The sequence below is a fragment of the Nelumbo nucifera genome, chromosome 1 (assembly GCF_055504915.1).
Source record: "Nelumbo nucifera cultivar China Antique chromosome 1, China Antique-T2T, whole genome shotgun sequence".
NCBI lineage: Eukaryota > Viridiplantae > Streptophyta > Magnoliopsida > Proteales > Nelumbonaceae > Nelumbo > Nelumbo nucifera.
The window spans coordinates 211086237-211113044 of record NC_142649.1 but is presented as its reverse complement, the minus strand read 5'-3'; the positions used below and the strand labels follow the sequence as shown (position 1 = coordinate 211113044).

At 43.6% G+C, this 26808-nt stretch overlaps 1 protein-coding gene across 1 annotated transcript; it reads right to left on the bottom strand.

Annotated features, from left to right (window-relative positions):
* Positions 1 to 16272: 16272 nt before the first annotated feature.
* LOC104588814 (uncharacterized) lies at positions 16273 to 26519 on the bottom strand. The gene is made up of 2 exons (XM_010246904.3): positions 26257 to 26519; positions 16273 to 17331 (listed from the first exon to the last, which is right to left on the bottom strand). The coding sequence occupies exons 1-2, from the start codon at positions 26385 to 26387 to the stop codon at positions 16842 to 16844; spliced, it is 621 nt and encodes a 206-aa protein (XP_010245206.1). The 5' UTR covers positions 26388 to 26519; the 3' UTR covers positions 16273 to 16841.
* Positions 26520 to 26808: the final 289 nt, after the last annotated feature.

The window sequence follows — 26808 nt, the reverse complement described above, 5'->3', positions numbered from 1 at the left end:
AAGCCAAGGATATATCAAGTGACCAATGGGAAATTATTGACTTGAAAACCATTACAAACATTCGACAATGGTTGGATGATAGTATTTATCATCTTGTGGCAAATGTAACTTTAATTTCTGATTTGGAACAAGTTGAAAGAGTTGTATGAGAAGAAAACCACCGGTAATAAGGCTTTCTTAATAAGAAAACTCATAAATTTAAAGTACAAGGAGGGTTCGTCCATTACCGAACAATTGAACTAGATGCAAGATGTTGTAAATCAATTGGCTTCAATGAAAATGGTGTTGATGAACTCCAAGCCTTATTATTACTGAGTTTATTACCGGAAAGTTGGGAGACACTTGTGGTGTCTCTTAGCAACTCTACACCTGAAGGAAATGCCACAATGAGTATGGTAAGATGCAGTTTGCTCAATGAGGAAATAAGAAGGAAATAATTGGACACTAGCAAATTAGATGCACTTCTTACATAAAGTCGGGGTAAAAGTCAAAGCCGAGGTCCATACAACCGTGACAAGTCCAAAGGTAAATCCAAGTCAGGAAAGGATACCACTTTCCATTATTGCAATAAGCCAAGACACTTCAAGAGAATGCAAAAAATTAAAAAGTGACAAAAAGAAAGAAAAAGGTGAAAATAAGGAAAGGAGACGACTGCAGTTGTTTTAAATGGTGAGGTTATGATTTTTGCAGGATGTGAAGAATCTTATTTTAGCCTTACATGCCAAGACATAAATTGGATTATTGACACCAATGCTTCATACCATGCTACTCCACACAAGGAATTCTTTGTTATTTACAAATCATGTAATTTTGGAGTTGTAAGAATGGGTAATATTGACACATAAAAAATTGTGTGGTTAGGTGATGTACAAATAAAGACCGGTGTTGATTTTAAATTGGTTCTCAAAGATGTGTGACATGTACCAGATCTTCTCTTCAACTTAATTTTTGTAGGAAAATTAGATAAATAAGGCTACAACAATAATTTTGGTGAAGGAAAATGAAAGCTCACCAAATGATTTCTTGTAGTGGCAAAGGGGTGAATATGTTGTACTCTTTACAAAATGAATGTTTAGTTATGCAAAGAGAAATTGAATTTTATAGAAAAAGACTCCTCCAATCTATGGCATAAGCGGCTTATTCACGTGAGTGAGAAATGACTTCAAGTTCTTGCCAAAAAATAACTCCTCCCGAGCTAAGATACACATTTAGATTCATGTGTTCATTGCTTTGCTAATAAACAACATAGAATTTCTTTTCAAAGAAACCCTCATAAGAATCAAAATGTTTTAGAATTGGTTCATTCCAATGTATGTGACATAAAAGCCAAGTCTCTTGTCGGTGCCTCTTACTTTGTTACATTCATTGATGATGGATCTAAAAAAGTATAAACATAAAAATGAGGTCTTGGAGATATTCAAACATTTTCATACTAGAGTTGAAAGAGAAACAGGAAAATTTTTCAAATACATCCGTATAGACAATGGAGGTGTACATTGGTCCATTTGAGGAATATTGCAAAAACTATGGTATTCGCCATAAATAGTCAATTCCCAATACTCCACAACATGATGGTGTGAATAAATGGATGAACCGCACCATTAAGAAAAGAGTTAGGTATATGCTTTCACATGCTAAATTACCAAAATCTTTTTGGAGAGAGGCAATACGTACTGCTTGTTACTTAATTAACTTGTCTCATTTAATTGTTTTGGATGGAGATGTACTAGAAAAGGTATGAACAGGAAGAGATGTCTCATATGACCACTTACGAGTGTTTGGTTGCAATGCATTTATGCATATTCCCAAAGCTGAAAGGTCCAATCTTGATGGAAAGTCCAAGCAATGCATTTTCTTGGGTTACGCAGATGAAAATTTTGGGTACAGGTTACAGGATCCAATTGTTAGGAAGCTAATAAGAAATAGAGATGTAATCTTTCTTGAAGATCAAATAGTTTAGCTTGAGAACATTATAAAGTCATAATCAAAATTTGAAAGCTTTACTGATTTGGATCCGATTCCTTCCTCTGTTGTGCATAGTGAAAACAAGAAGATTTGCAATACAATACGGTTAATGATGGTAGCACTTCAAGTGAAAAATTAGGTGATGATGATCATGAAGAAGAGGGGGAGCAGCCCATAGAAGCTCCTCAAGTACCACAAGAGCAACTTCAAACTCAAGAAGAAGAACCACAATTGAGAAGGTCTACTAGGGAATGGGTATCATCAAAAAAATACTTTCATCATGATTATGTTATGCTCAATGATGTAGGTGAACCACAATATTATGAGGAAGCTGTAGAAAATAAAGAAAAAGAAAAATGGTTGAAAACTATGCAAGAAGAACTATATTCATTGCATAAGAACTGCACTTATGACTTAGTAGATTTACTAAAAGGCAAAAAGACACTCAAGAATAAATGGGTATTTAGGTTGAAAACAGAATAAAAAGGCTCATAACCAAGGTATAAAGCAAGGTTGGTTGTGAAAGATTTTGGTTAGAAAAAAGGGCATTGATTTTAATGAAATTTTCTCTCTAGTTGTGAATCAGAGTATTGTTGGGCCTAGAAGCAAGTATGAATTTAAAGGTTGAGTTGCTTGATGTCAAAACTACATTTCTTCATGGTTATTTGGAAGAAGACATTTACATGAAGCAATCGAAAGGGTTTGAAGTCAAGGGAAAAGAACACATGGTTTGTAAACTAAGAAAGAACTTGTATGGGTTAAAACAAGTACCTAGGTAATGGTACAACAAATTTGAGTCCTTCATGGTGGATAATGGGTACAAGATAACAACTACAGATCATTGTGTATTCATTAAAAAAATTTCTAATGATGATTTTATTATTCTCTTGCTCTATGTTGATGATATGTTAATTATTGGGCAGGACATAAGCAAGATTAACAAGTTGAAGGAGTTAAGCAAATGTTTTGCTATGAAAGACTTGGATTCAACACAACAAATATTAGGAATTCAAATCTCTTGTGATAGGAAAGCTAAAAAGCTATGGCTATCTTAAGAAAGGTACATTGAGAAAGTATTGGAAAGACTCAACATGGACAAAGCCAAATTAGTTAGCACTCCACTTATAAGTCACTTCAAGTTGATTCTTAAACAAAGTCCTTCAAGTGAGAAAGAAAAAGAAGAAATGATGAATGTGTCATACTCTTCAGTCATAGGAAGTTTAATGTGTGTTATGGTTTGTATTAGGCCTGACATTGCATATGTAGTTGGTGTAGTTAGCATATTTCCTACTAATCTAAGCAAAGAGCATTAGAAAGCAGTTACATGGATTTTTAGGTATCACAATGGCACTTCTGACTTGTGTTTATGTTTTTGTAATGGTAAAATGGTGTTGAAATGCTATACTGATGCAAACATGGCAGGGGACAATAACTCTAGAAAGTCCACATCAGGATTTTTACTTACTTTTATAGGGGAGCAATGTCATGGCAATCCAAAATACAGAAATGTGTTGCTTTATCCACTACAGAAGCTGAATACATTACAACAACCGAAGTTTGCAAGGAATTTTATGGATGAAGCGATTCTTTAAAGAATTGGGTATACAACAAGATGAATATGATGTTCTTTGTGATAGTCAAAGTGTTATCCACTTAGCTAAGAATCCAAATTTTTATTTCAAGTCCAAGCACATTGATGTCAGGTATCATTGGATTAGAGATGCTCTTGAGAATCAATTATAACTATAGAAAATCCATACGGAAAAGAATGGTTCATATATGATGACTAAATGTTTACCCAATAACAAGTTTGATTTCTGTATAGGCTTGGCGGGTTTAAGTATGAAGAAGACCTCCTCATGAGTCGGAGGGGGAGATTTGTTGGGTTGTCCTTCTCATGAGGTGGGACCCATAAATCAATAAACACAAAAAAAGAGAAAAGGTATAAAAGGACAAAAAAGGGAAATAGAAAAGGTATAAAAGGACCCATAAATCAATAAACACAAAGCCAACACGGCTTTGGCTACCTAACGAATTGGAATAGCTTATTTATAACTCTTTAAACTCCAACAGCTCTCTAAGGGAAAATATTAGAGAAAGAAAAGGGTATTGAAAAAAGGTTTTGGGAAAAAGATTTACAAGGGCTGAAACAAAGAAGACATCCGTTTTTCAGCATCTCTTCTTGCTTCCTTGTTGTGCTTCCACTATTGGTGAGAAACATCTTGTTTGCTATCCATTTTGTTGATGGTTTTGTTGTTGGAATCCAAGAACCTTCTTGATATTTATCACCTAGTCATGGCTAGATAGAAAAACATTGTATCCTATTTTCATTGTTGATAGTGGATGATTTGGATTTCGGTCCCGTGGTTTTTACCCTCACATTGAGGGGTTTTCCATATAAATTTTGGTGTCTACTACTGTTGCTTGCTTTGTGTTTGACTATTTGTTTCATTACTGCATGCTTGCTATTTGTTGTTAAAATCTATTTGTTTTGCACAAGAAAAAACATAGGGATCATTCCCAACATATGTTTTGCAGTTCAATTTGTCAATTAACAAATTCAAGATGATTCCAATACCTATTTGGGTCTGAGATAGGGGTCTTGCTTCAATCCACAATCCAGTGTTTTGGGACAACATGGCCATCCCCTGACTCAATTCCAAGTGTCCATGAAACTAATGAACCCTTAGTATTGAAAAATTTTGGTTGTTTGAGAAGTGATGAAGGAAGATTTGTCCCGACCTCGCAAATCACGGCACGTGGCAAAAAAGGCAAGCAGCTCGGAACTCAAGACAGCATACCGAGGGTACAAACGCCAAAGGGAAGGGACCAGCAGGCCCGAGCTCCCTACTTAGAGCTCGAACTCCCTACCAAGAGGCCCGAGTTCCCTACTTAGAGCTCGGACTCCCTAGCAAGAGGCCCGAGCTCCCTACTTAGAGCTCGGACTCCCTAGCAAGAGGCTCGAGCTCCCTACTTAGAGCTCGAACTCCCTAGCAAGAGGCCCGAGCTCCCTACTTAGAGCTTGAACACCCTAGCAAGAGGCCCGAGCTCCCTACCTAGAGTTCGAACTCCCTAGCAAGAGGCCCGAACTCCCTACTTAGTGATCGGACTCCCTGCGAGGAGTTGCTAAGCTTCCTAGACGCGACCTCGGGACATGAGTTGCTAAGCTTCCTAGACGCCTACACAGGCTACAACCAAATCCAGATGGACCAGTCCGATGAGGAAAAAACCAGCTTCATAACCGAGTTCGGTCTGTACTGTTACAAGGTCATGCCCTTTGGATTAAAGAATGCCGGGGCGACCTTCCAAAGACTTGTAAATAGGTTGTTTTGGCCCCTGATTGACACGAAGATAGAATGTTATGTAGACGACATGGTCATCAAGACACAGTTTTCACAAGAATTAATACAAGACTTAGATTCTGTCTTCCAAATCCTGCGTCAGTTTAGCATGAAATTGAACCCCAACAAATGCGTCTTTGGCGTCACCTCGGGTAAATTCCTAGGCTACATTGTCAATCGGCGCGGTATTGAGGCCAACCCGGACAAGATAAAAGTCATCCTAGATATGAAATCACCTCGGAAAGTAAAAGAAGTTCAGAGGCTAAACGGCCGCATAGCCGCCCTAAGCCGCTTCATGTCCAAATCAGCAGACCGCTGCCTACCTTTCTTCACAGCAATCAAAGGCAAAGGGTTCGAGTGGACCCAAGACTGCCAGCTCGCGCTTGACGAGCTAAAAGGTTACTTCGCCAGTGTGCCAACCTTAGCTCGGCCCGAGGAGGGTGAGGTCTTAGAACTATACCTATCGGCAAACGACAAGGTGGTCAGTTCGGTACTAATAAAGGAAACAGACCGGGTCCAGCGACCCATATATTATGTTAGTAAAATTTTGTAGGGAGCAGAGACAAGATACCCGCAGATAGAAAAGCTAGCCTATGCACTGGTGATAGCAGCTCGGAAACTCCGCCCGTACTTCCAGGCTCACACTGTCATTGTCCTGACCGACAAACCTCTAAGACAAGTTTTACTCAAACCCGAGGTTTCCGGTCGACTGACGAAATGGGCCATCGAACTCAGCGAGTAGGATCTCCAGTACAAGCCAAGAACTGCCATTAAGGCCCAAGCCTTGGCAGATTTTATCGCAGAATGCACGTTTAGCCTCGAAGCCCCCGAGCCGGATGAGCCCGAGATCCCTAGTTCGGGCGAGCTCGGAGCTCCCAAGCCAATCGAGTCTGAACCCCGTGAAGTAGCAGCCAGTGTAGCATCCCTCCTGGTTAGACCAAGCGCGAACTGGGATGAGGAGCCCTGGATCCTTCATGTAGATGGCTCCTCGAACCAGCAAGGCAGCGGGGCTGGAATAATGCTACGCGGCCCGAGTGGAACAAAGTTGGAATACGCACTACACTTTGAGTTCGCGGCATCCAACAACGAGGTGGAGTACGAGGCATTGATAGCCGGGCTGAACCTAGCGCACAAGGTTGGAGCAAAGCACGTAGTTATCTGCAATGATTCTCAGCTCGTGGCCAACCAAGTTACAGGCGAATACGAAGCGCGCGAGCTCACAATGATTGCATACTTGGCAAAGGTAAAGGAGGCTCTGCTCAACTTCCAGTCACACTTCATCAAGCAAATCCCGAGGTCGGAGAACACTGAGGCCGACGCCCTGTCCTGACTAGCCAGCACGAGCCACAACGCCATGAGGACCGTGTATGTAGAGAACTTACCTCGGCCCAGCATTCTCGATGGGGCAGAAGAGGTCGCTCCCGTCACTGAAGCAGAGCCGAGCTAGATCGACCCACTCGCGAGCTTCCTGTTAAATGGAACCCTCCCCGCGGACCGCAACGCAGCCAAGATGGTGCAGCGCCAGGCAGCCAAATACGTCATGATAGACGAACGGTTGTACCGACGATCCTACACGCTCACCTACCTGTGATGCTTGCGCCCAGCCGAAGCCGAGCTGGTACTCCGTGACACTCATGGAGGCTTGTGCGGCGGACACCTGGGGGGCAGAGCCCTTGCCCAAAAAGCACTTCGACAAGGATACTGATCTCCGACAACGGCAAACAATTCGAGGATATCAAGTTCCAAGAATGGTGCCAAAATATGGGAATTCGTCAGAACTTCACGTCGGTCGCACACCCGTAGGCAAACGGTCAGACAGAAGTAATGAACAGAGCCATCCTCCGTGGACTGAAAGCACGACTAGACCGAGCTAAAGGGTTGTGGGCAGACGAGCTACCAAGTGTTCTATGGGCTCACCGAACCACAGAAAAAACCGCCACAGGAGAAACCCCCTTTAACCTCACCTACGGCACCGAGGCGGTAATCCCGGCAGAAATCGAAGTACCTACGCTACGACTAGAAGCATACGACGAACAGACAAACGAAGACGAGTTACGTACCAACTGGACGAGGTGAGAGACCTCGCGCACATCCGAGCTGCGGCCTACCAGCAAAAGTAGCTCGGTATTATAACGCGCGAGTAAAGAAGAGGAACTTCCGCGTCGGCAACCTGGTTCTCCGTAAGGTCATGGTGCCCGAACCCGGCGTAGGGAAACTTGGACCAAATTGGGAAGGACCCTACAGAGTAAAGAAAGCACTCGGGGGGGCATACGAGCTCGAAACCCTAGAGGGAAAACAAGTACCCCGAGCATGGAACATTGTCAACCTAAGGCGATACTACCTATAGAACGCCAAGCGAAATGGGTAAAATCACCACCAAAGCCTACGGGCTAGAATGTCGAGCTAACGAAGGAATCTCGGCACAAGCAAAGAAAACAGACCGGACGTATAGTCAGTTCGGCAAATACATTCAGTTCAGCAAATATGCTCAGTTTAGGAGAGAACAACAAGCACTTAAACAAATCATTCTATTCCAAAAGTAGGGTAATAAAAAATAAAAAATAAATATTTACAACCAGGAGCTATTTCATCATCGTCTGAAGGCACTTCGACAAAACCCGAAGGCCCCGCCTCACCCTCGGAGTCTGGCTCGGCGTCAACAGCATTAGCCATCTCCTGAGTTATGCGCGAAGTGGATATGGCGCTAACATCGAGCTCGGGGTATGTATTCCAAATCATCCACCGGCTTAGCTTAAAACCCCTCCTATATGAATCCACCATCAGATCGTCAAAACCCGGCGAAGCGATGTACTCTTCGACGGCCTTCTTCTTGGCATCTTCAATACCTTGGGAGAAGATCTGCGTCCTCTCCCTGATGTCCTCCTGAAGATACTCGACCTGATGCTACAGATCCAGCCTCAAGTCCGCCATGTGCTTCACCACCACACCCATGGCCTCGGCATCTCTCTGAGACCTCGCCTGCCTAATCTGGGAAAAACGAGCAGTCTCTTCGGCAGCACGTGCAGTCTCTTCAGCAGCACGAGTAGTCTCTTCAGCAGCACGAGCAGTCTCTTCAGCAGCACGAGCAGCTTCCTCGGCTGCACGACGAGCCTCTTCGGAAGCTCGCGCCTGCCTCGAGTTCCTCTCCACCTGAGCCGCCAAGGCGTGAATGGAAGAATTTACCTGCCAAAAGAGAGACTGAATGATCAAAAGAACCAACAAAACAAAAGCCAAAGAGCTAAAAAAGGAGAACACTTACCACCATAGCGTGGGTAACAGCACGGCAGGCCACTTGATGCAGAGGGAGATCAGTCCATGCCGCGACCTCCTCGGGGAAGATGGCCTCTTTACTCTTTTGAAGAGCGTAGGTCGGCGTCAACACGCTCCTGAAATCCCCCGGGGCCCCCGAGCCCGAAGGACCAGCTCGCGTATGAGCAGACCCGGAGTAAGCAAGAGCACCGGAGTATGTAGGAGCCCCTGTGTATGTAGTCTCAGCATAAGGGCCCCCCGCTGGCTTCTGCATCAGAGGGACCATCTCGGGCCCCCTGTGCGGATCTTCTGGCTGGTAGCCCGGCACCTCGGGCTCCACATCCTGAGGCACCTCGGTGCGAGTTCGCTTGGCAACCCGCTTTCTCCTCTTCATACCTTGAAACAAGTGTCCACCTCGGGTCCCTCGCGAATCCATCACACCTGCGAAAAGAGGTTCGCCATCAATAAAAAAGCAAGAAAGACAGCAAGATAAGAGTCTCTAAGTGAAGGACCTACCCGAGCTCAGGCCGGCCACAATAAGCTTGGCCTCCGTCAGATACTGTTCACACTTCAGCCCAAGCCACGCCCATTGCCGGAGGCCCTTCGCCGTCTCCTTATCAAGCGTAACCCCGGAGTCGGAAGCGGTCATTCCCCACCCGGTCTGAAAAGGCCACCCCAGTACACTTCGCACCCCGAAATAGTCCCGCTTCCATGCTGGGACCTTGTTGGGGAGCTCGTGTAAAAGCTTAAAACCCGGGCAAGGAGACAGGTAGTAAGCCCGCCTGCGCCCGGGGAGAGGACCCGCTTGCTTCTTGAGCATCAAGATTGAAGAAAAAATCTCCAAGTCCAACGGAAAGCTCTCGTCACAGAAAAGGGAGATTGTCCCCACCAAGTTCCGAATAGAGTTCGGGTGAAGCTGACCGACTGTCACGCCGAAGTAGTTCAAGACTTCGACGAAGAGGGGGTGGAAAGGCAATCGCAGCCCCGCGGCGAGCTGCTCCTGGAATATTATGATCTCATCAGGACCATGTTCCCAAGGAAAGCTACGCGATGGTATGAAATAAGCATACTCCTCGGGCAAGTTATAGTAAGTAATGAGGGATTGGAGCCCCTCAGGCGTCATGGTCGAAGGGCCGAACTTGTCTAACATCCGACCCCGGCGAGAGGTGGACGCCAAACTACCCGAAGCACCACGGCCTACAGGCTCGAACTCTTCCTCGAGCTCTACCTCTGGCTCGCTATGGCTATCGGGGGATGCAACTTGGTTCGTAGAACCTGCATCAGACCCGCTGAAATGACTATCTGAGCCATCCGAGCTAGACATTGGGAGTAGACCAGGAAAGTACTCACCCGGACGAAAGCTGTAGACCACAGGAGCTCGGACGAACGGAAGACCTTGAGCGCGAACTGAAAAAACTTGGACGCGAACTGGATGTGAGCTGAAACTCAGACGCGAGCTCGAGAGATACAAAAGCGACAACGAAACGGGGTCCCCTCCCCCCCCCCCCCCCCCGCTATTTAGGCACACAGTGACCAGAAGGCAACGGCTCAGATCAAGGCCAATCCGATGGCCTACGACCGCCCTGACCGCACGTCGCCCGAAACCGAGATGTGATTGGCGCACGTCTTTCTGAAACTGACAGCGACGGCGCGCATCTTTTCGAAACTGACGGAACGTCAGCGCACATCTCAGAAAAGGCGGCAGCGGCATGTCTTTTCAAATTTGAAAAAGCGCCCGCTTCCGCGCCCCCAAGTGGCGCGCCCCCCTTTTTTTTCAAAATTCGAAGCAAAGCGCGTGCACCGCCACATCTAGCAACATTCAGACAGGCCAACACGCTTCCCGCATAAATGGACGTTCGAAGAAACCCAAGAAACCTTGACAAATGCACCTCGCGCCAGCAGAACCAAGGTTCAGAGTGCAGGACAAATCTACCTGACACCTTGCGAACTCCCCGCGCCAGGGCAAGACCTTAGCACGAGGAGTGGGGGGCAATTGATGAAGGAAGATTTGGCCCGACCTCGAAAATCACGGCACGTGGCAAAAAAGGCAAGCAGCTCGGAACTCAAGACAGCATACCGAGGGTACAAACACCAAAGGGAAGGGACCAGCAGGCCCGAGCTCCCTATTTAGAGCTCGAACTCCCTAGCAAGAGGCCCGAGCTCCCTACTTAGTGCCCGAGCTCCCTACCTAGAGTTCGAACTCCCTACTTAGAGCTCGGACTCCCTACAAGAGGCCCAAGCTCCCTACTTAGAGCTCGAACTCCCTGGCAAGAGGCCTGAGCTCCCTACTTAGAGCTCGAACTCCCTAGCAAGAGGCCCGAGCTCCCTACCTAGAGTTCGAACTCCCTAGTAAGAGGCCCGAACTCTCTACTTAGTGACCGGACTCCCTGCGAGGAGCCCGAACTCTCCCTTTTGACCCCGTCACACAAAGCAGAGACCCGAACGGGCCCGTCTTATGACAATTTGGGGCCTCCCCTTCTCCAAACTCGAGACTTTGCCTTACGCATGACTCCAGGCACGTCGCTTCCGGAGCATTGAACTGGACGAACCATGCCGTACCTGACACCGAAGGAGTCCGTATCCAGGGGCGGCGCACTGATTGACTTGGGATCTGACGCTTGACGGCCGCATTTCCAACGGACACCTGCCACCGTCACCTGTCACCACTGCCTCCAGTTACAGAGACGGCTCTGACAAAAGGAGCAGCGACGGTTCTGCCTCAGCAGAGGCGATGGCGCCCGGACTGACAGAAGCACGGAAATACTCATTCCCGACCTGACAGGAGTCTAGGAGTGAGTGCGCGAGGTGGTTATAAAAGGCGCTCCACCCCCAAAGAGGAGGTATGCAAACCTTGCGCTATCTGGTTTATCTTGCCTTTGAAAGATCCTAACTTAAGCTTCGGAGCCTTTACACCGGCTTCTCCCCGGAGCTTCTTCATCTCCTACGTTTCAGGTCCCCACTACTCGATTCAGAGGCAAGGTCATTGACAGCTAAGACCGGCCGGATTGTGCATCATCAAGAAGCTTCTTGCACATGACATCACATTATCCCATTCAATTTCTTGTTTGTCTTCTTGGTTAAAAGAAAATTGGTTGCAAATACTCTTCTGCCTGACACTCATGGGAACGTATATCATGCATATTGCATAGTAAGCTTCCAAACAGTCAACGCTAAGTTTCCCAAACAATCAAAGCTTTTCCATAAATATTTGATGGTTCCAACCGACTCACTTGGTAATGTGACTAATGTCTGTCAATATTCAAAAAATGTTGTGTCTGTAGGTATGAACTACTCTCCTTCTTGGTTACCTCCTGTACCAAACTTTATTCTGGTCATTTAATGTATTTTCTTTAGTTATCAAAAAAAGAAAAAAATTGTCTCAAGTGGTAAGGTCTTTTGTTGAGATGTTGGTCAATAACATATGTGATCGGGATTGGCTTCCTACAAAGCGTGCCCCACAAACACCCAACAACCCATCCCCTCCATGCACAATATCTCTTCATAAAATAAATCACACAAGTATGGAGGTATTCTTAATACAAGGCTGTAAAGACTATTCAAACGGGCTTTGCCCTAACTGAAGCCCAACTCAAACTGGCTTGTGATGAGGAGATATTTCCAATGCATGGAGGAGATGGGCAGTGGAGCACGCTATGTTCGTAGCCGATCCCATTTCCACAGTTCAGAGGGTATGTAAGATAGGTCGGCCTAATATCGCATTATATGGAGACGGGGTGGTGACTACTAGAAAGTCATGCTCAAACCACATTGTATGAGGAGAGCCCACCTCGACTAGAACTCTTACCTTGCCAACGGGCCGAACTACTTCTCCACTAAAGCCTATCAGGGGAATATCGGCAGGTTGTAAATCTGCCTTGCCGAGCTCCATGCGCTCAAAGGCCTCCAAAAATAAGATGTTAGCCGAGCTGTCAGAGTCAACAAGAATTCTCTTCACCCTAAAATCATTGATGAGTAACCTAACTACTAAGGCATTGTCATGTGGGTATTGGATCCTGCTCATGTCGTCCTCGGTAAAATAGTTTACCTCTTCTCTTTTGGGACGCTTCAACGGATTGTTATCCTCTTTCTCCAACTCTCTGACTGGATTCTTGCTTGTCGAGGTGGTGCATCCGGCGATGATTGACCCCCCGGTGATCATGTTAATGGTCCCCAGGACAGGTGTCTCTTGCTGCTGTTGATTTCTGGGAGCCACTTCCTGCTCCCTGCTGGCTTGGGGTGCATCCCTGCTCGACTCTTCTTCGGGTCGTTGCTCGTCCTTGATGAATTGCCTCAGGTATCATCTTTTGATGAGGTCTTCAATTTCATTCTTGGGATTTCAACAATTCTCTATATCATGGTCAACATCCCTGTGGAAGTGGCATTATTTGTTAGGATTTCTGGTAGTTGGGCCGCCTCTCATCCTAAGCGGCCACTTTACATAATTGTTAGATTTTATTTGCATTAACATTTCCCCCCTTTTTGCATTTAGGGAGTGGAGGTTCTGGTGTACAAAGATGGGGTCCCTGATCGCTTGCTTGAACCCCTAGTTGGTGACTTGCTCTTCCTTCACGGCGAGTTGTTGCATCTACTCTTTGGTGACTTGCTTCTCCTCTTGGTCTTGCTGCTACTTGCTTCTTCCTCTGTTCGCTTTTTCTTCCCGAACAGCTCGGACCTTGATCCCAGGGCTTCTTCAGAGTGGAGACTGGTGCCTTTTATAGGCACCAGCACTCAAGGTCTTCTTGGTAACGGGTTTGAGCTCTTTGCGAAGCTGTTTCCGTTTTGCCTAGCGTGTTAATTTGTTAGTTGCGAGATCCTCACGGAGGTTATGATTCCCGAGCGAGGTCGAGGCATGCGGCACGGCGGGCTGTTATAACGGTCGAGACCTCAACGCTCCTGGTAGCGTGCTGCCAGGAACAGTTGGCGAGCTCTTCTCCATAGGTCGCCTTAGGTCCTCTCAGCTCAGCCAACTCCTAAGGCAGGTCGTCGTAATCTTACAAGATCTATCAGTTCGGCCTTGCCGAGACGAAGGTCAACCAACTTGGGCGAGGTGCTTCGAGCCAACTTTTTGAGCCGGCCTGCTGATTCAGCGTCAACGTGTCAGTCGGAGGCCACGTGTCTCTATGCGATTGGGAGGACCAGATTACCCCTCATCAAAAACTTTGTTATTTAAATTGAAATCCCAAGATCCAAAATAAAAACCCTTCAGACTAGGATTATGCGATTCACATGAACATCCCTAATTCAAAGGCTGTAAAGATGGTGTGAGGACAGATTTTATGAAGACTAAATCTGTGTAATATTGATAGACTTTGTTTCCCGATCCTTAATAATTTCATTTTGTAAAAACTAAAACCATTCATTCACATAGGCGAACACCCTCCTTTAAACTGCATTGTTATTAGCTGAGGTTGTTTACGTGTAATATGGAGGCAATGTAACTGAAATTTTTTGAGGCAAAGATTTTCAAGGAAATGCTGATATTTTCCAAACGTAGTCCAACTGTCCAAGGTAAACTATTTTGGCAGAGCATGTTAGAATAAGCTTTTGTCTTCTGCATCTTTTTTCAATTAACAAAGGGAAAATCCCGATTAGTACCCTGTACTTTGGGATTAATGACACTTTGGTCCCTAAACCTTAAAATGCAATAATTCAACACTCAAACTTTCAAAAAGTGTCAATCCAGTACCTGCCATTAACAAGCTGTTAAGTAGCATTTGAAAAGACATAAATGCCATTTGAGTGTCATCTAATTTTCTTTATCAACCATCCAAACATTGATAAAAAATCATCAGTCCCAAATCTTTGCATCTTCTATTAAAAAAGTTGGGTCACCAGAATGCCCATTGAGACATGACCCCAACTTTCTTGAATAGAAAATATAAGAATTTTGGACTGTATTGTTTTTTTGTCAAGTTTGAATAGTTGATAAAGAGAATTAGATGACACTCGAAGGATATTTATGTCTTTTCAAATGCCAATTAATAGCTGATTAACGAACTAGTTAATGACAAGTACAGAATTGATACATTTTTAAAGTTTGGGTACTGAATTATCATATTTTAAAGTTTGGAATCAAAGTAGCACTAGGCCAAAAGTACAGAGTTGTAATAAACGAAATTTTTTCCTAAAAAAATTAAAATAATAATTAAATATAGATCAGAAAAAGCATATCGGACAATACTTGGTGTCATCATAAAACCACTACATTGTGACTTATTGATTTTATTTTAAGAAATTATCTTTCACATTAATAATTATATATATACACGTGTGTAGCCCGTGCCCTTTCTGCTAGTATTTTATAAACTGATTCATGTAGAAATTATGGTTTTTGAACTTGTACAATCTACACGCTATCTTGAACCAGACCCGACCCATTGACAACTCTGGCCCATTTTACAGTAACTCTCTCAACCATCTAAGCCTCTTTAAGTTTAGCACTTCGGGGTGGGCCAAACTGATAATAGGTAATGAGACGTTGTTGGGGCTGAAAGAGATCAACGGTCCTGGTGTAAACCATGAAATGTCCTACGGTTTTATCCTGATGTGGTTGTACCATATTATTAATTCCTTTGATAAGTGAGAGATCTTCTGTATTCGCAACGAGATTCATCTGTCTTATTTCATCCTGTAAGAATTACCGCGACCGTTGTACTCTTTATTCCAATTCTCTCCCTCCCACGTCCGGTGCTGGATCGTTGTTAGTTGTAAGGTGAGTGGTGAGAAAACCCTAATCCTGGGAAGTGATATGTTTTTTCTCTTCTACTTCGATGGGGGAATAGCAGAATGTTAGGTAGTTCCTTTTTCTAAGGCCATTGCAGAAATATCTCTATGTTTCTTGGTGGCCAGATCCAAGAATTAATGTTGGGTAGCACCCCCACCACCACCACCACCACCAATGCTTAAAAGGAAGCTACTTTATTGTCAAAAATTTTTGGTTCACCTACATAAAGCTACCCAAACAAAAAGAACACTCTAGGTGAAATCGACAAAAGCTAGTCTTCTCTCAAGGAAAGGAAAGGATTTGCATTAGTGTTAGATGCGATGGCCAAATTAAAGTGGAAAAGGTTCCAGTGGAGGTAAGAGACCAAATGCAATGATCAGGGAGAGGGAGAATTTAGGGTTCTCCCAAGGGGTTAGGTGCAAGTATCTAGCGGGGTTCTAAAAATCTATGCTGCAAGAACAATTTAGGGTTCTAAAAATGTATAAACCTGCACATGACAATCTAATTGCAATATTCCATACTTTTTTTAGGGGGGTTTCGTAGCTCATAGGGTTTCACAACAGGGGGTAGCAAACCCCAATCATGGTGGTGGCAAAGGGATTTGATCTCAAGTCTCCGCCACAAGTAGCTAGCGGTTACCAAGTGCAATATTCCACATGGTTAATTTAAGGAAAGGTAATAGCAATGGGTAAGTGCTGGAGTCTAGAAATATAAGATCTTTGTTGCAGAATGATACACAACGGATTAGGTGTGTGCCATGACCCCTAAGTACAGAGTGTTTGTAAATTACCCGCTTCGATGATAACAAGAGTAAGACTTGGAGATAAAGAAGCAACTAATTGTAACCTCATTCTTTAGTTTTGGTTGGTAATTCATGACAAAAGAGAAATTACAAAAAAAAAAAAAAAGATGTAACCCATATAATTGGAGCAGGATAAGAAGAATGGAAAGTAAATCTGAAGTGCTATCATGCTATGTGGTGAGACAATCTACTTAAAGCTAAAGAAAATTTTATAAAACAATAGAAAGCTAACAATGTAATATGGAGTACAGTATTATTAGACAATCAGAAAATGAATACGGGAAATACATTGTAACGCTTTTTTTTTTCGAAATTCGAAACATTAGGAGGGAATCTCTATAATGGAAAGATTCCATTGCATGATAACAAATGGTCAATTCTGAGCCTGAGAGGTCTAAGCACATTACCTATCTTAATATTAAAATGCATTGAGTTTGAGTCATCCCTTCGTTCTACAGACGTTTGTAAGATAGCAGTTGTAATGTGCCCCCGAAGTCTCCAATTCTGAGAGTTGGTCGACCCATCATCATTCATCAATCAGACCAGGCAGTTCAGCACAATTGCCAGTCCAATGTTCAATTTACAAATTTACAATAAAGCTTTTCTTTATTTATTTATTTGCTTCACAACCTTAATGCCAAATTTAATGTAAAGCTACTTTAAAAGTTTATTCCTAGTGGAAAAAAGATAATAATAATAAAAGAAAAATACACAAAACAAGGAAAAGGAAACCTCTTGCAAATAAAGCTCCGTTCTGCCATCAATTTGGCAGCATCCACTGCAGTATATCTTTTCGGATTACTCCCTCAAATCCACTACCTTTTGCACAGTTCAATCTCTGACTCTGCATCTCAGGCCCACAGAAGAACAAGTGCCTGTATTGGACATTGGTGCCAACTGGTTTTGCTGGAAACATCATCGTTCCCAGAGTAGGGAAAGATTTTCGCCATATTATGTTCATTGATGAAGCAGATACTCGTCCATTAATTCCCCGATTTCCATTTTCTCCACTGGATCTTTGGACTGGTCCCTGAGGTTGCCTGCCGGAGGAGGTGTTTGTCACATGCTTGGTCATGTTGCCGTTGCCACCACTGGGAGGCGGAGGTGGATCACCACGGATATTAGCTGATGGTTTCATCCTATCAAGCCACCTAAGGATCCAGTTTCCCACATTCCTACCAACTTCTATATCTCTTTCTTGTATGTTGCGGTGAACCTTTAGTGCTATGTCAAAAACAGCACGCGTTCGCCTAAAAATAAAAATAAAAAATAAAGGTGGGAAAGGAGTGAGATAGAAGCTCACTAAATTTACCATACCCAATTCCAAAGGTTAAAATAAAATGATAGTGGTGATGATAGGGAATCAGTTTGTGTTCTCTGCACAGACTGTACAGAATCGTCCAACCACATGTTCATTTACTACAAATTCTCATATAAATTGCGGGCATCAGTCCTTCCATATCTAGAGGTGTATGGCTGCTTACCAAAATCAGAGAAACGAAGGGCTTGCTTTGCTAATGGCCAGTGATCCAAAAACCATTTCAGGGGGTGCCTTACAGTTTTTTTTTCTTTTTTGTGATACTTGAATGCTTTTTGTAAACAATTCTAATTAAGATACACTGGTATATTCCCGATGTACATGAGCTGATATATGAAAATTTTGAGCATTTATTGTGCCAAGACTTGCAAATATGGTGTTATAGAACATGCCTGAGATATGACACACTTTGCCAAGGGAACCCTGGTTGGAAAGAGATTGGCATGTTCCACAAGCCTCCAATTTGTGTGTGCCTTGTGACCATAATTCACCATTTTTTCTCATAAGGACAAGTAATCAGAAATGCACCCGAAAAACCTTTCATATGCTATGTATTCATCCATCATTAATGCTCATCAAAAAATATGCCCAGTTTAATGTACACAATGTTTCTATATAAGTATTATTTACATATACTTGTTCCTATATGATATTAGACATTCCAAGGTAAAGGATGTACTCAGGCCTAATCAAGTTCGTACAATATGCCTAAAGCAAATCCTTGGCTAAACCAATGAAAAGAGCATACTATCTATGCATTATTTTCACACTAAGCCAGGATAAGAAGAGCAAAAATCCAGCACCACAATTTAACTTGCCATAACACATTACAATGAGGCATCCTCATAAACCTTGATCCCTTGCTAACCAGCCCCCAGAAATGGCAGACAAAGGCATATACTGTGAAAAGATTTTCCTCCTTGTTCTGATGGTGGATCAATAGGAGACTAGGAAGTAGAAAGGGCATGAAGGACACTAAGGGTAGAAAGGAGGATATTGGCACATTGACATGTCTTTTGATTCTGTGTTGGAAGTGGCTTCTTTGAAATCTGGTGAGTGAGAACAGGTATTAGGGTTAAAGTTCTATTGAGTTATACAATTTTGGAAACCAAATCAACAAAAGAAATGGTTGATTTCTGTTAACCCTGTTTCACTATTCCGTTCTGTTTAATGTCAATCCATTGTTAAATTCTGAATGCTTAAATCATTTCTTACTACTCTGACCTATGCCCTTTTTTATCTACCCCTAGCCCTTCTAGCTCCTTCAACTTGCAACAGATCACTTCTTCTTAAGGTTGCTGTCAATTGTCTTCTGTAAACGTGACTACACCATCTTAGTCTACTTTCTCTAATTTTATCCTTTCTAGTTTTTCTACTCGTTCATCTCGTGCATTTCTCCCAAACTCATTTTCTGAACATGTTGTTTCTTGACTGCCTAACACTCTGCTCCATATAGAATAACTGACTTTAAACTGTTTTATAAAATTTCCTTTGTAATCTAAGCCATATTCGTCTATCACATAAGACTCCAGATGCAGCCCTCCATTTTGCCCATCATGCTCTAATCCTATGGGTGACATCCTCCTCAACCTCTCCCTTGTTATGAATTATTCAACCAAGGTACCAAAATGGTTACATTGAATTATCTCTTAATTTACAATAACTAAGAAACTTTATAAGGCCTCATTTATTTGCAAAACCATTTTCATTTGCACTGGTGCAAAAGTATGGGAATGCAAATATGATAGGCCCCCAATTAATTTTACATACACCAGGAAGGGGAAAGATCAGCTGGCGGCCAGGGGGGGGAATAATTGAACATGGGGGAATTTATGGCTGGAGGGAATAAGGAGAGTTTTTGTGGCATTTATAGCTTGTCAGTTGAGAATAGGAAGAGTATAGGGCATTTAGCATTTATAGCCTGAAGAGTGAGGCATTTATATTTCGGCCAGCTGGGCATTTATTATGGAAGGCAGTTAGGCTGTAAGATGTGTATAAGAAGGGGCTTTGGGGGATGGAGAAGGCAGACTTTTGCTGAGTACAGAATTCTGAGAGTGCTTGGGAGAGCCGGCGGTCTCTTTTCTTCTGAATGAATATCAGTTCCCTGTTGAGGTACTAGTGGTTTGGATTCTGCTGTGAGTCTGAGAACTGCGTGTCAAATTTCTGGGACATATCAGTGGTATCAGAGCGTGTCTTTCCTCGGCCATGGTGACAGTTAAGGAAGTGGCATCGCAGGTGGAGGGCTTCGAAGAACGCTTGACTTCTCTGCATTCTGAAGTGGATGGCTTGCGTGATGAGATAACAGCTGGACTGTCGAAGATCACATCCCTGGAAGGAGGCGTACAAGACTTGGTAAGGCGTTTTGATCTGTTGCTGCAGCAACAGTCCTTGTCAGCTCCTTTGTCTACAACTGACAATGTTCCTCCTGTATCCGCATCAAGTCGTGCGGCTGACAAAGGAAAGGGTGCAGCTTTCCCGACGTCCCCTTCAATGACAGTCCCGGAACATACTTCTGATTCACTTCCTTGGAAGTTGGAGCTGCCTATTTTTGATGGGGAAAATCCAGACGGCTGGCTTTTTCGTGCGGAGCGCTATTTTGAGATTAATGACTTGCTTCCGGCGGAACGTCTGCGGGCGGCAGTGGTCTGTTTAGAAGGTGATGCACCGGCGTGGTATTATTGGGAGGATGGTCGGCGACCCTTTCGTAGCTGGGCAGAATTCAAGGAACTCCTCCTTGAACGTTTCCGATCAACTCAGGAGGGAAACTTGCAGGAGCAGCTTCTATCATTACGTCAATCCACTACTGTCAAGGAATATCGTCGCCATTTCGAGGTGCTTTCTGCCCCCTTACGTGACCTACCAGAATCAGTCCTTGAAGAAGCCTTTGTGAATGGGTTGCGCCCAGATATCCAGGCCGAACTCCGACAGATGGAACCCGTTGGGCTAATTAGAAAAATGGTTGCAGCCCAGAAAATTGAGGAAAAGAATCAGGCCTTATGGGCCTATCAATCCAGTTCATATCCTCGTGGGCCCGCAACGTCCCTCTCTGGAACCCACTTTAACTCACGGGTTTCACAAGTGACTACTTCTGCTGTCACCCGACCTACACGAGCCGCAATCCCTCCTCCTACATCAGCCCCTATTATTAAGGCCCACCTCCTGCTTTCAAAAAGATGACCGACAAAGAGATGCAGCAGAAACGAGCGAAGGGTCTATGTTTACGTTGCGACGAGAAATACAGCCCGGGACATCGTTGTGCTCAGAAATCACTTCAGGTTTTATGGGTTCAAGATGACGTGGAGGAACTTGATTCTGATGCGTCTAAATGGGACTGCACTTCCGGGGACATTGAAATTGCTCCGGCTCCAGAATCAGCCGCACTTTGTGTCTCGTCTCTTGTTGGATTATGTGCGGCAAATTCCCTTAAGGTGCGTGGACGCATTTTGTCACGTGAGGTGGTCATATTGGTAGACTCGGGTGCATCTCACAACTTTATCTCCGCAACTTTAGTGGAAGAATTGAAATTACCCCGCACCCCTACACACGAATTTGGAGTTCAGATGGGAAATGGTGATGAGGTGAGAACTTCCGGAGTCTGCCGTCAGGTTTGCCTCAACTTACCCGAATTGGATGTCATTGCTGATTTCTTTCCCTTAAAGTTGGGTTCTACGGATGTCATTCTTGGTTTTCCTTGGTTAGCATCCCTCGGGGACTCAGTGATGAATTGGGGCAACATGTCTATGAAGCTCAATTTGGGAGGTGTCCGGGTAAAGTTGCAGGGTGACCCTTCTCTCTGTTCCTCTCAGGTATCTTTGCATGCCATGATGTGCAACTTACAACATGAGGGACAAGGGGTTTTGATAGAATTAAAACAATTGCAGATAGTGGATCCTCCGCTGAACTCTGTCTTGCCTACATCCCCACCAATCTCCACCTTACTAGATGAGTTCAAAGATATTTTTTGACATGCCTACGGGCTTACCCCCTGCACGGGCTACAGAACATGCTATTGTCTTACAGGAAGGCACTTCTCCTATCTCTGTTCGTCCTTACAGATATCCTCGATTCCAGAAAGATGAGATTGAACGCCTTGTCTCTGAGATGTTGGCTATGGGAATTATTCAGCCAAGTACAAGCCCCTACTCGAGCTCGGTCCTTTTAGTCAAAAAGAAAGACAAAAGTTGGCGTTTTTGTGTGGATTACAAAGCCCTTAACCGTGCTACGGTTCCGGATAAGTTCCCCATTCCGGTCATCGAAGAACTTCTCGATGAGCTCCATGGTGCTTCTATTTTCAGCAAAATTGATCTTAAATCGGGCTACCACCAGATTCGGGTCCGCAGTGAGGACATTCCCAAGACTGCATTTCGCACCCACGAGGGTCATTACGAATTCCTTGTCATGGCCTTCGGTCTCACCAATGCGCCCTCGACCTTCCAATCATTAATGAATACAGTATTCCATGATTTCCTCCGTCGCTTTGTGCTGGTATTTTTTGATGATATTCTGGTTTACAGTGCTTCCGAAGCTGCCCATTGGGATCACCTCCGATAGGTCTTCTCTGTGTTGCGCGCCCACCGTCTCTTTGCCAACTCAAAGAAATGTATCTTTGCTCAGCCTAGCATTGAGTATCTGGGTCATATTATTAGCGTGGCTGGTGTTTCTGCCGATCCTTCTAAAATCCAGGCCATGGTTGACTGGCCTCAACCATCTTCACTTAAAGCTCTTCGTGGTTTTTTGGGACTTACAGGCTATTATCGCCGTTTTGTGCGTAACTATAGTAAAATAGCATGGCCATTGACACAGCAGCTTAAAAAGAATGCTTTCTCACGGAATGCGGAGGCTGAGAATGCATTTCAGGAATTGAAACGGGCTATGACGACCGTACCAGTGTTGGCCCTTCCAGATTTTTCCCAGCCCTTCTTGATCGAGACAGATGCATCCGGGGTAGGTCTCGAGGCGGTATTAATGCAGAATAATCGGCCTATAGCTTTTTATAGCCACAAGCTTAGCTTGTCAGCACAATCAAAATCTGTCTACGAGAGGGAATTAATGGCCATTGTCTTTGCTATTAAAAAATGGCGCCCCTATCTTCTTGGAAGACGCTTTATTGTTCGGACCGACCAGCAGAGTCTCAAGTATCTGTTGGAGCAGCGGATTGTCAAAGGTGAGCATCATAAGTGGCTTCTTAAGCTTATGAATTATGACTTCGAGATTCAGTACAAACCGGGTGCCGATAATACTATGGCTGACGCCCTATCCAGAGTTCCTGCCGAAATGCACTTAAACTCACTTACAGTACCTATTTTTCTTGATTTTGATGACCTTAAGAAGCAAGTTGATGATGATCCTTTTCTGGCCAACATCAAGCATACCATACAACAGGATCCGGCTGCCTATCCCGCCTATTCTTTAGTTGGAGAACACCTACGTTATCATGGTAAATTGGTTCTGCCAGCTTCTTCCCCATTTATCCCCCTCTTACTTAAGGAGTTTCATTCGGGAGTTGTGGGAGGACACGCGGGTATCCGCCGGACATATAGGTGCATAGCAGTTGAATTTTACTAGCGGGGGATAAGGCATTCTGTCCAGGAGTTTGTGCAGGCCTGCGATGTGTGTCAACGCAGTAAATATGAAGCCATGTCCCCTGCTGGCCTTTTACAACCTTTGCCCGTACCTGAACAGATCTGGGAAGATATTGCTATGGACTTTATTGAGGCTCTTCCTAAATCAAAGGGGTTTGATACAATTATGGTGGTGGTCGATCGTCTCTCCAAGTATGCCCATTTTATCCCTCTCAGTCATCCCTTCTCATCTCTCATAGTTGCTCAGGCCTTCCTGCACAACATAGTCCGTTTACATGGCATTCCCCGCTCGATTGTATCTGATCGTGATAAGGTCTTTATAAGCTTCTTCTGGCGCGAGCTTTTTACCCTGCAGGGTTCAGAATTGCGTCGTAGCTCAGCTTACCATCCTCAGACAGATGGACAGTCGGAGGTGGTTAATCACTGTTTGGAGACTTATTTGAGGTGCTTTGCGGCTTATTCCCCCTCCCGCTGGTCTTCTTGGATATCGTGGGCAGAATACAACTATAATACCTCTTTTCACACTGCTGCTGGCATGACACCTTTCAAGGTGATTTATGGGCGTGATCCTCCTCCATTAATCCGCTATGAGCTTGGCTCTACTGCTAATGCTGATGTTGAAGTTGTTCTCCTTCAACGAGATGCTATACTTAGGGAGCTGCGTGCTCATCTACACCGGGCACAACAAAAGATGAAAGACTCGGCTGATGTGAACCGCCGTGATGTTAATTTTGAGGTTGGGGATTCGGTGTATGTATGAGTGCGACCTTATCGCCAACAGTCTCTAGCTCGTCGAGCCAATGAAAAGCTTGCCCCTCGATTTTATGGACCATTTGCTATTGTGGAAAGAATTGGTGATGTCACTTATAAACTTCAACTTCCTCCAGAGGCAAGGATTCACCCTGTTTTTCATGTCTCGCAACTCAAGAAGGCAATTGGCAATCATATCTCTTCTCCCGTGATTCCTTCCACTCTATCAGCTGATATGGAAATGCTGGTGGAACCTGCGGCTGTTCGGGGGGTGCGTCCATCCACTATGCCTGGAGTTACTGGTTCGGAAGTGCTTATCCATTGGCAGGACCTGCCTGATTTTGAAGATTCATGGGAGCCTTTTGACTTACTTCGCGGCCAATTCCCTCATTTCAAACTTGAGGACAAGGTTAGACTTTGGGCGGCGGGTAATGATAGGCCCCCAATTAATTTTACATACACCAGGAAGGGGAAAGGTTAGCTGGCGGCCAAGGGGGGGGGGGGAAATAATTGAACATGGGGGAATTTATAGCTGGATGGAATAAGGAGAGTTTTTGTGGCATTTATAGCTTGTCAGTTGAGAATAGGAAGAGTATAGAGCATTTAGCATTTATAGCTTGTTAGTTGGGAATAAGAAGAGTGGGGCATTTATATTTCGGCCAGTTGGGCATTTATTATGGAAGACAATTAGGCTGTAAGATGTGTATAAGAAGGGGCTTTGGGGGATGAAGAAGGCAAACTTTTGCTGAGTACAGAATTCTGAGAGTGCTTGGGAGAGCCGGCGGTCTCTCGAAGAACCGACCTACTGTAAGTGACCCTCTTTTCTTCTGAATGAATATCAGTTCCCTGTTGAGGTACTAGTGGTTTGGATTCTGCTGTGAGTCTGAAACTGCGTGTCAAATTTCTGGGACATATCAAAATACTAGTTTGTTTTTGTTTAGGTTTTATTATTTTTTTTAATTTTTTTATAGTGCAAATAGGCAAAAACAAAAACTTAAAGCAAAAGTAAACAAGAATTTGCACTTTTCATTTACACTCCCATGCATTTGTACTAAAGCAAATGAAAAAAATCATTTTGCAAACAAATGAAGGCTAAGAAATTCCAGCAATGGAAAAAAAAATCTCTTTAGAAGACAAAAGTAGGTTTAATCAAATCAAGTCCTCTATAGTTCTTAGGTATTTATTTTCCATTTTCAGGGATCCAATGAAGTAATATAGAAAAAAAAAAGATTCTTGTGGAATCCAAGGGACCTTAAAAAAGGATAATCTTATCAACTGGCAAGGACTCAGGAATCACTGATGTTGGTGAAGTAGCTGGTAGTATGACCTGGCTATGAACTTGGATATTCATTTAAGTTGTCTATCCCTCCTCCATCAATTTCATTAGGTATGACCTTATTTATAGTAGGGAAATTTTACCATAGGAAGATTTGAATTTAGAGATAGTTGACTATGAACAAGTATCATAGACTTAACTCCATCTCATTCCTTAGGAATACCCAGACTCTTCTGTCACATCCTCCCTTCCATCTGGTCATTCATGTTAACAAAATGTCATTGTTGACTCCAAGAGTGTTGATAGTGGAATTCGGTTTTTTGATCCCAAAGCTTTCTTCTCAGATCTTCCTTTATTGAAGGTGCTTAATAAATGTTGTTAATACCCAAGCTCCTCCGGTTAATTTGGCCACACCCTCTAAAAGTTAGAATTTTTATTAGTGACAAGGATTCTAGGAATACCAAAAAGAATACATTGACAATGTTCATCGGAGGAGAAAGACTTGAAATTTATCCCTTCCCAAATAGCAACTTATGCAAGAAAAGTGGTGAGAATGTTAACACCTTTCATCTCTTGTAAGTTAGCAACTGACACAGGGATCCCAACATAATCTTATCAAAGAGACTAGAGGCTTCGAAGATTAATTAGAAAATGAATGAGTTATTAATTGGTTCTTTGGTTGATAGCTTGGCCAAGATCAATATTGAGAGGAGTTATTGTTGGGGTTCTTTTATTCTGGACAAGTTCTCTTTCTATTCTGTATTTGTTCTTTCTTGTTAGTACTCTAGGTAGCTTGTTGTGGGTAAGAACCCTTTTATGTTATTGCTTATATATTTTCATTTTGATCATTAATAAATTTCCGTTATTCGTCCACTTTTCAATCCTCCATCAAAGAATAAGATCTTTTATTCCTATTATCAGCCTTTGCAGAAAGAAGAAGAAACCATAAATAATTAAAGCAAATGGGCATCTTCCTCAATAGCCCGAACATTGATACTGCAAATGCAGGTAAGCGATTTGATATCAACTACCAGTTTTTATGAAATATAATTAAAGCACCTAAAACTGCAATCTTTAGCTGCAAAACCGTACTTATCCAATTAGATAATTAACAAACTCCTTGAAGAAGTGGTTCATTTCTTGGTGATCATCCAATAAAGAAGAATTGAATAGAAATCGAATTCTCCACGAACAGAGATGAAAAACAATAAAGGAGAGAAATTTCAGAGACGGAGCGAGAGAAGACTACCTGTAAACAAATTGTCGGAGCCTAACATGCCTAGGGCTAATTAGACGACGCTGAATCTTCAAAACGAGCTTGTAAGTGCGTTTCAGTCCCAAGAAGTAAGCGGTTCCCAATGTGATCTCCCACAGCACCATCTCTCTCGGTTTTGGCTTCTACGAAAATTTGATTCCTTCCCCTCTTTCTTCATGTTTTCATCTGGCGCAAGTCTCCCGAGTTCCTGTATCTGGGGGCTGCCAGAAGACTCATCTCGATCTTCTTTCTTAGCACGTGTTCCGCAGACAAGAATCCATAGATACGCATAACAAGAAGCAAAGCCCATGAGCCATAGCTAGCATATGATAGCTCAAGCCCAAGCCCATCACACCTAACTATATTGGATTTGTCCACCTAATTGCATTCCAGCAAAAATTGCTTCTGAAAGTTTATTTTTGTGATAACTTGACTTTGATCCCATCAGCATACGCTTTCTTGTCTTTCATTAGTTTGTGTTCGTTTTCTATGCAAAAGTGGAAAAACAGAGAACACACTTTCCAATTGTTAGGACTTAGGAATTCC

Bases quoted from the DNA above. Each gene is read 5' to 3' on its own strand.
- LOC104588814 (XM_010246904.3), bottom strand. From the start codon at position 26,387: ATGGTGCTGTGGGAGATCACATTGGGAACCGCTTACTTCTTGGGACTG. The intron at 17,332-26,256 runs GTAGTCTTCTCT...TTTTATTTTTAG, and splicing joins CTCCGACAATTTGTTTACAG to GCGAACGCGTGCTGTTTTTG.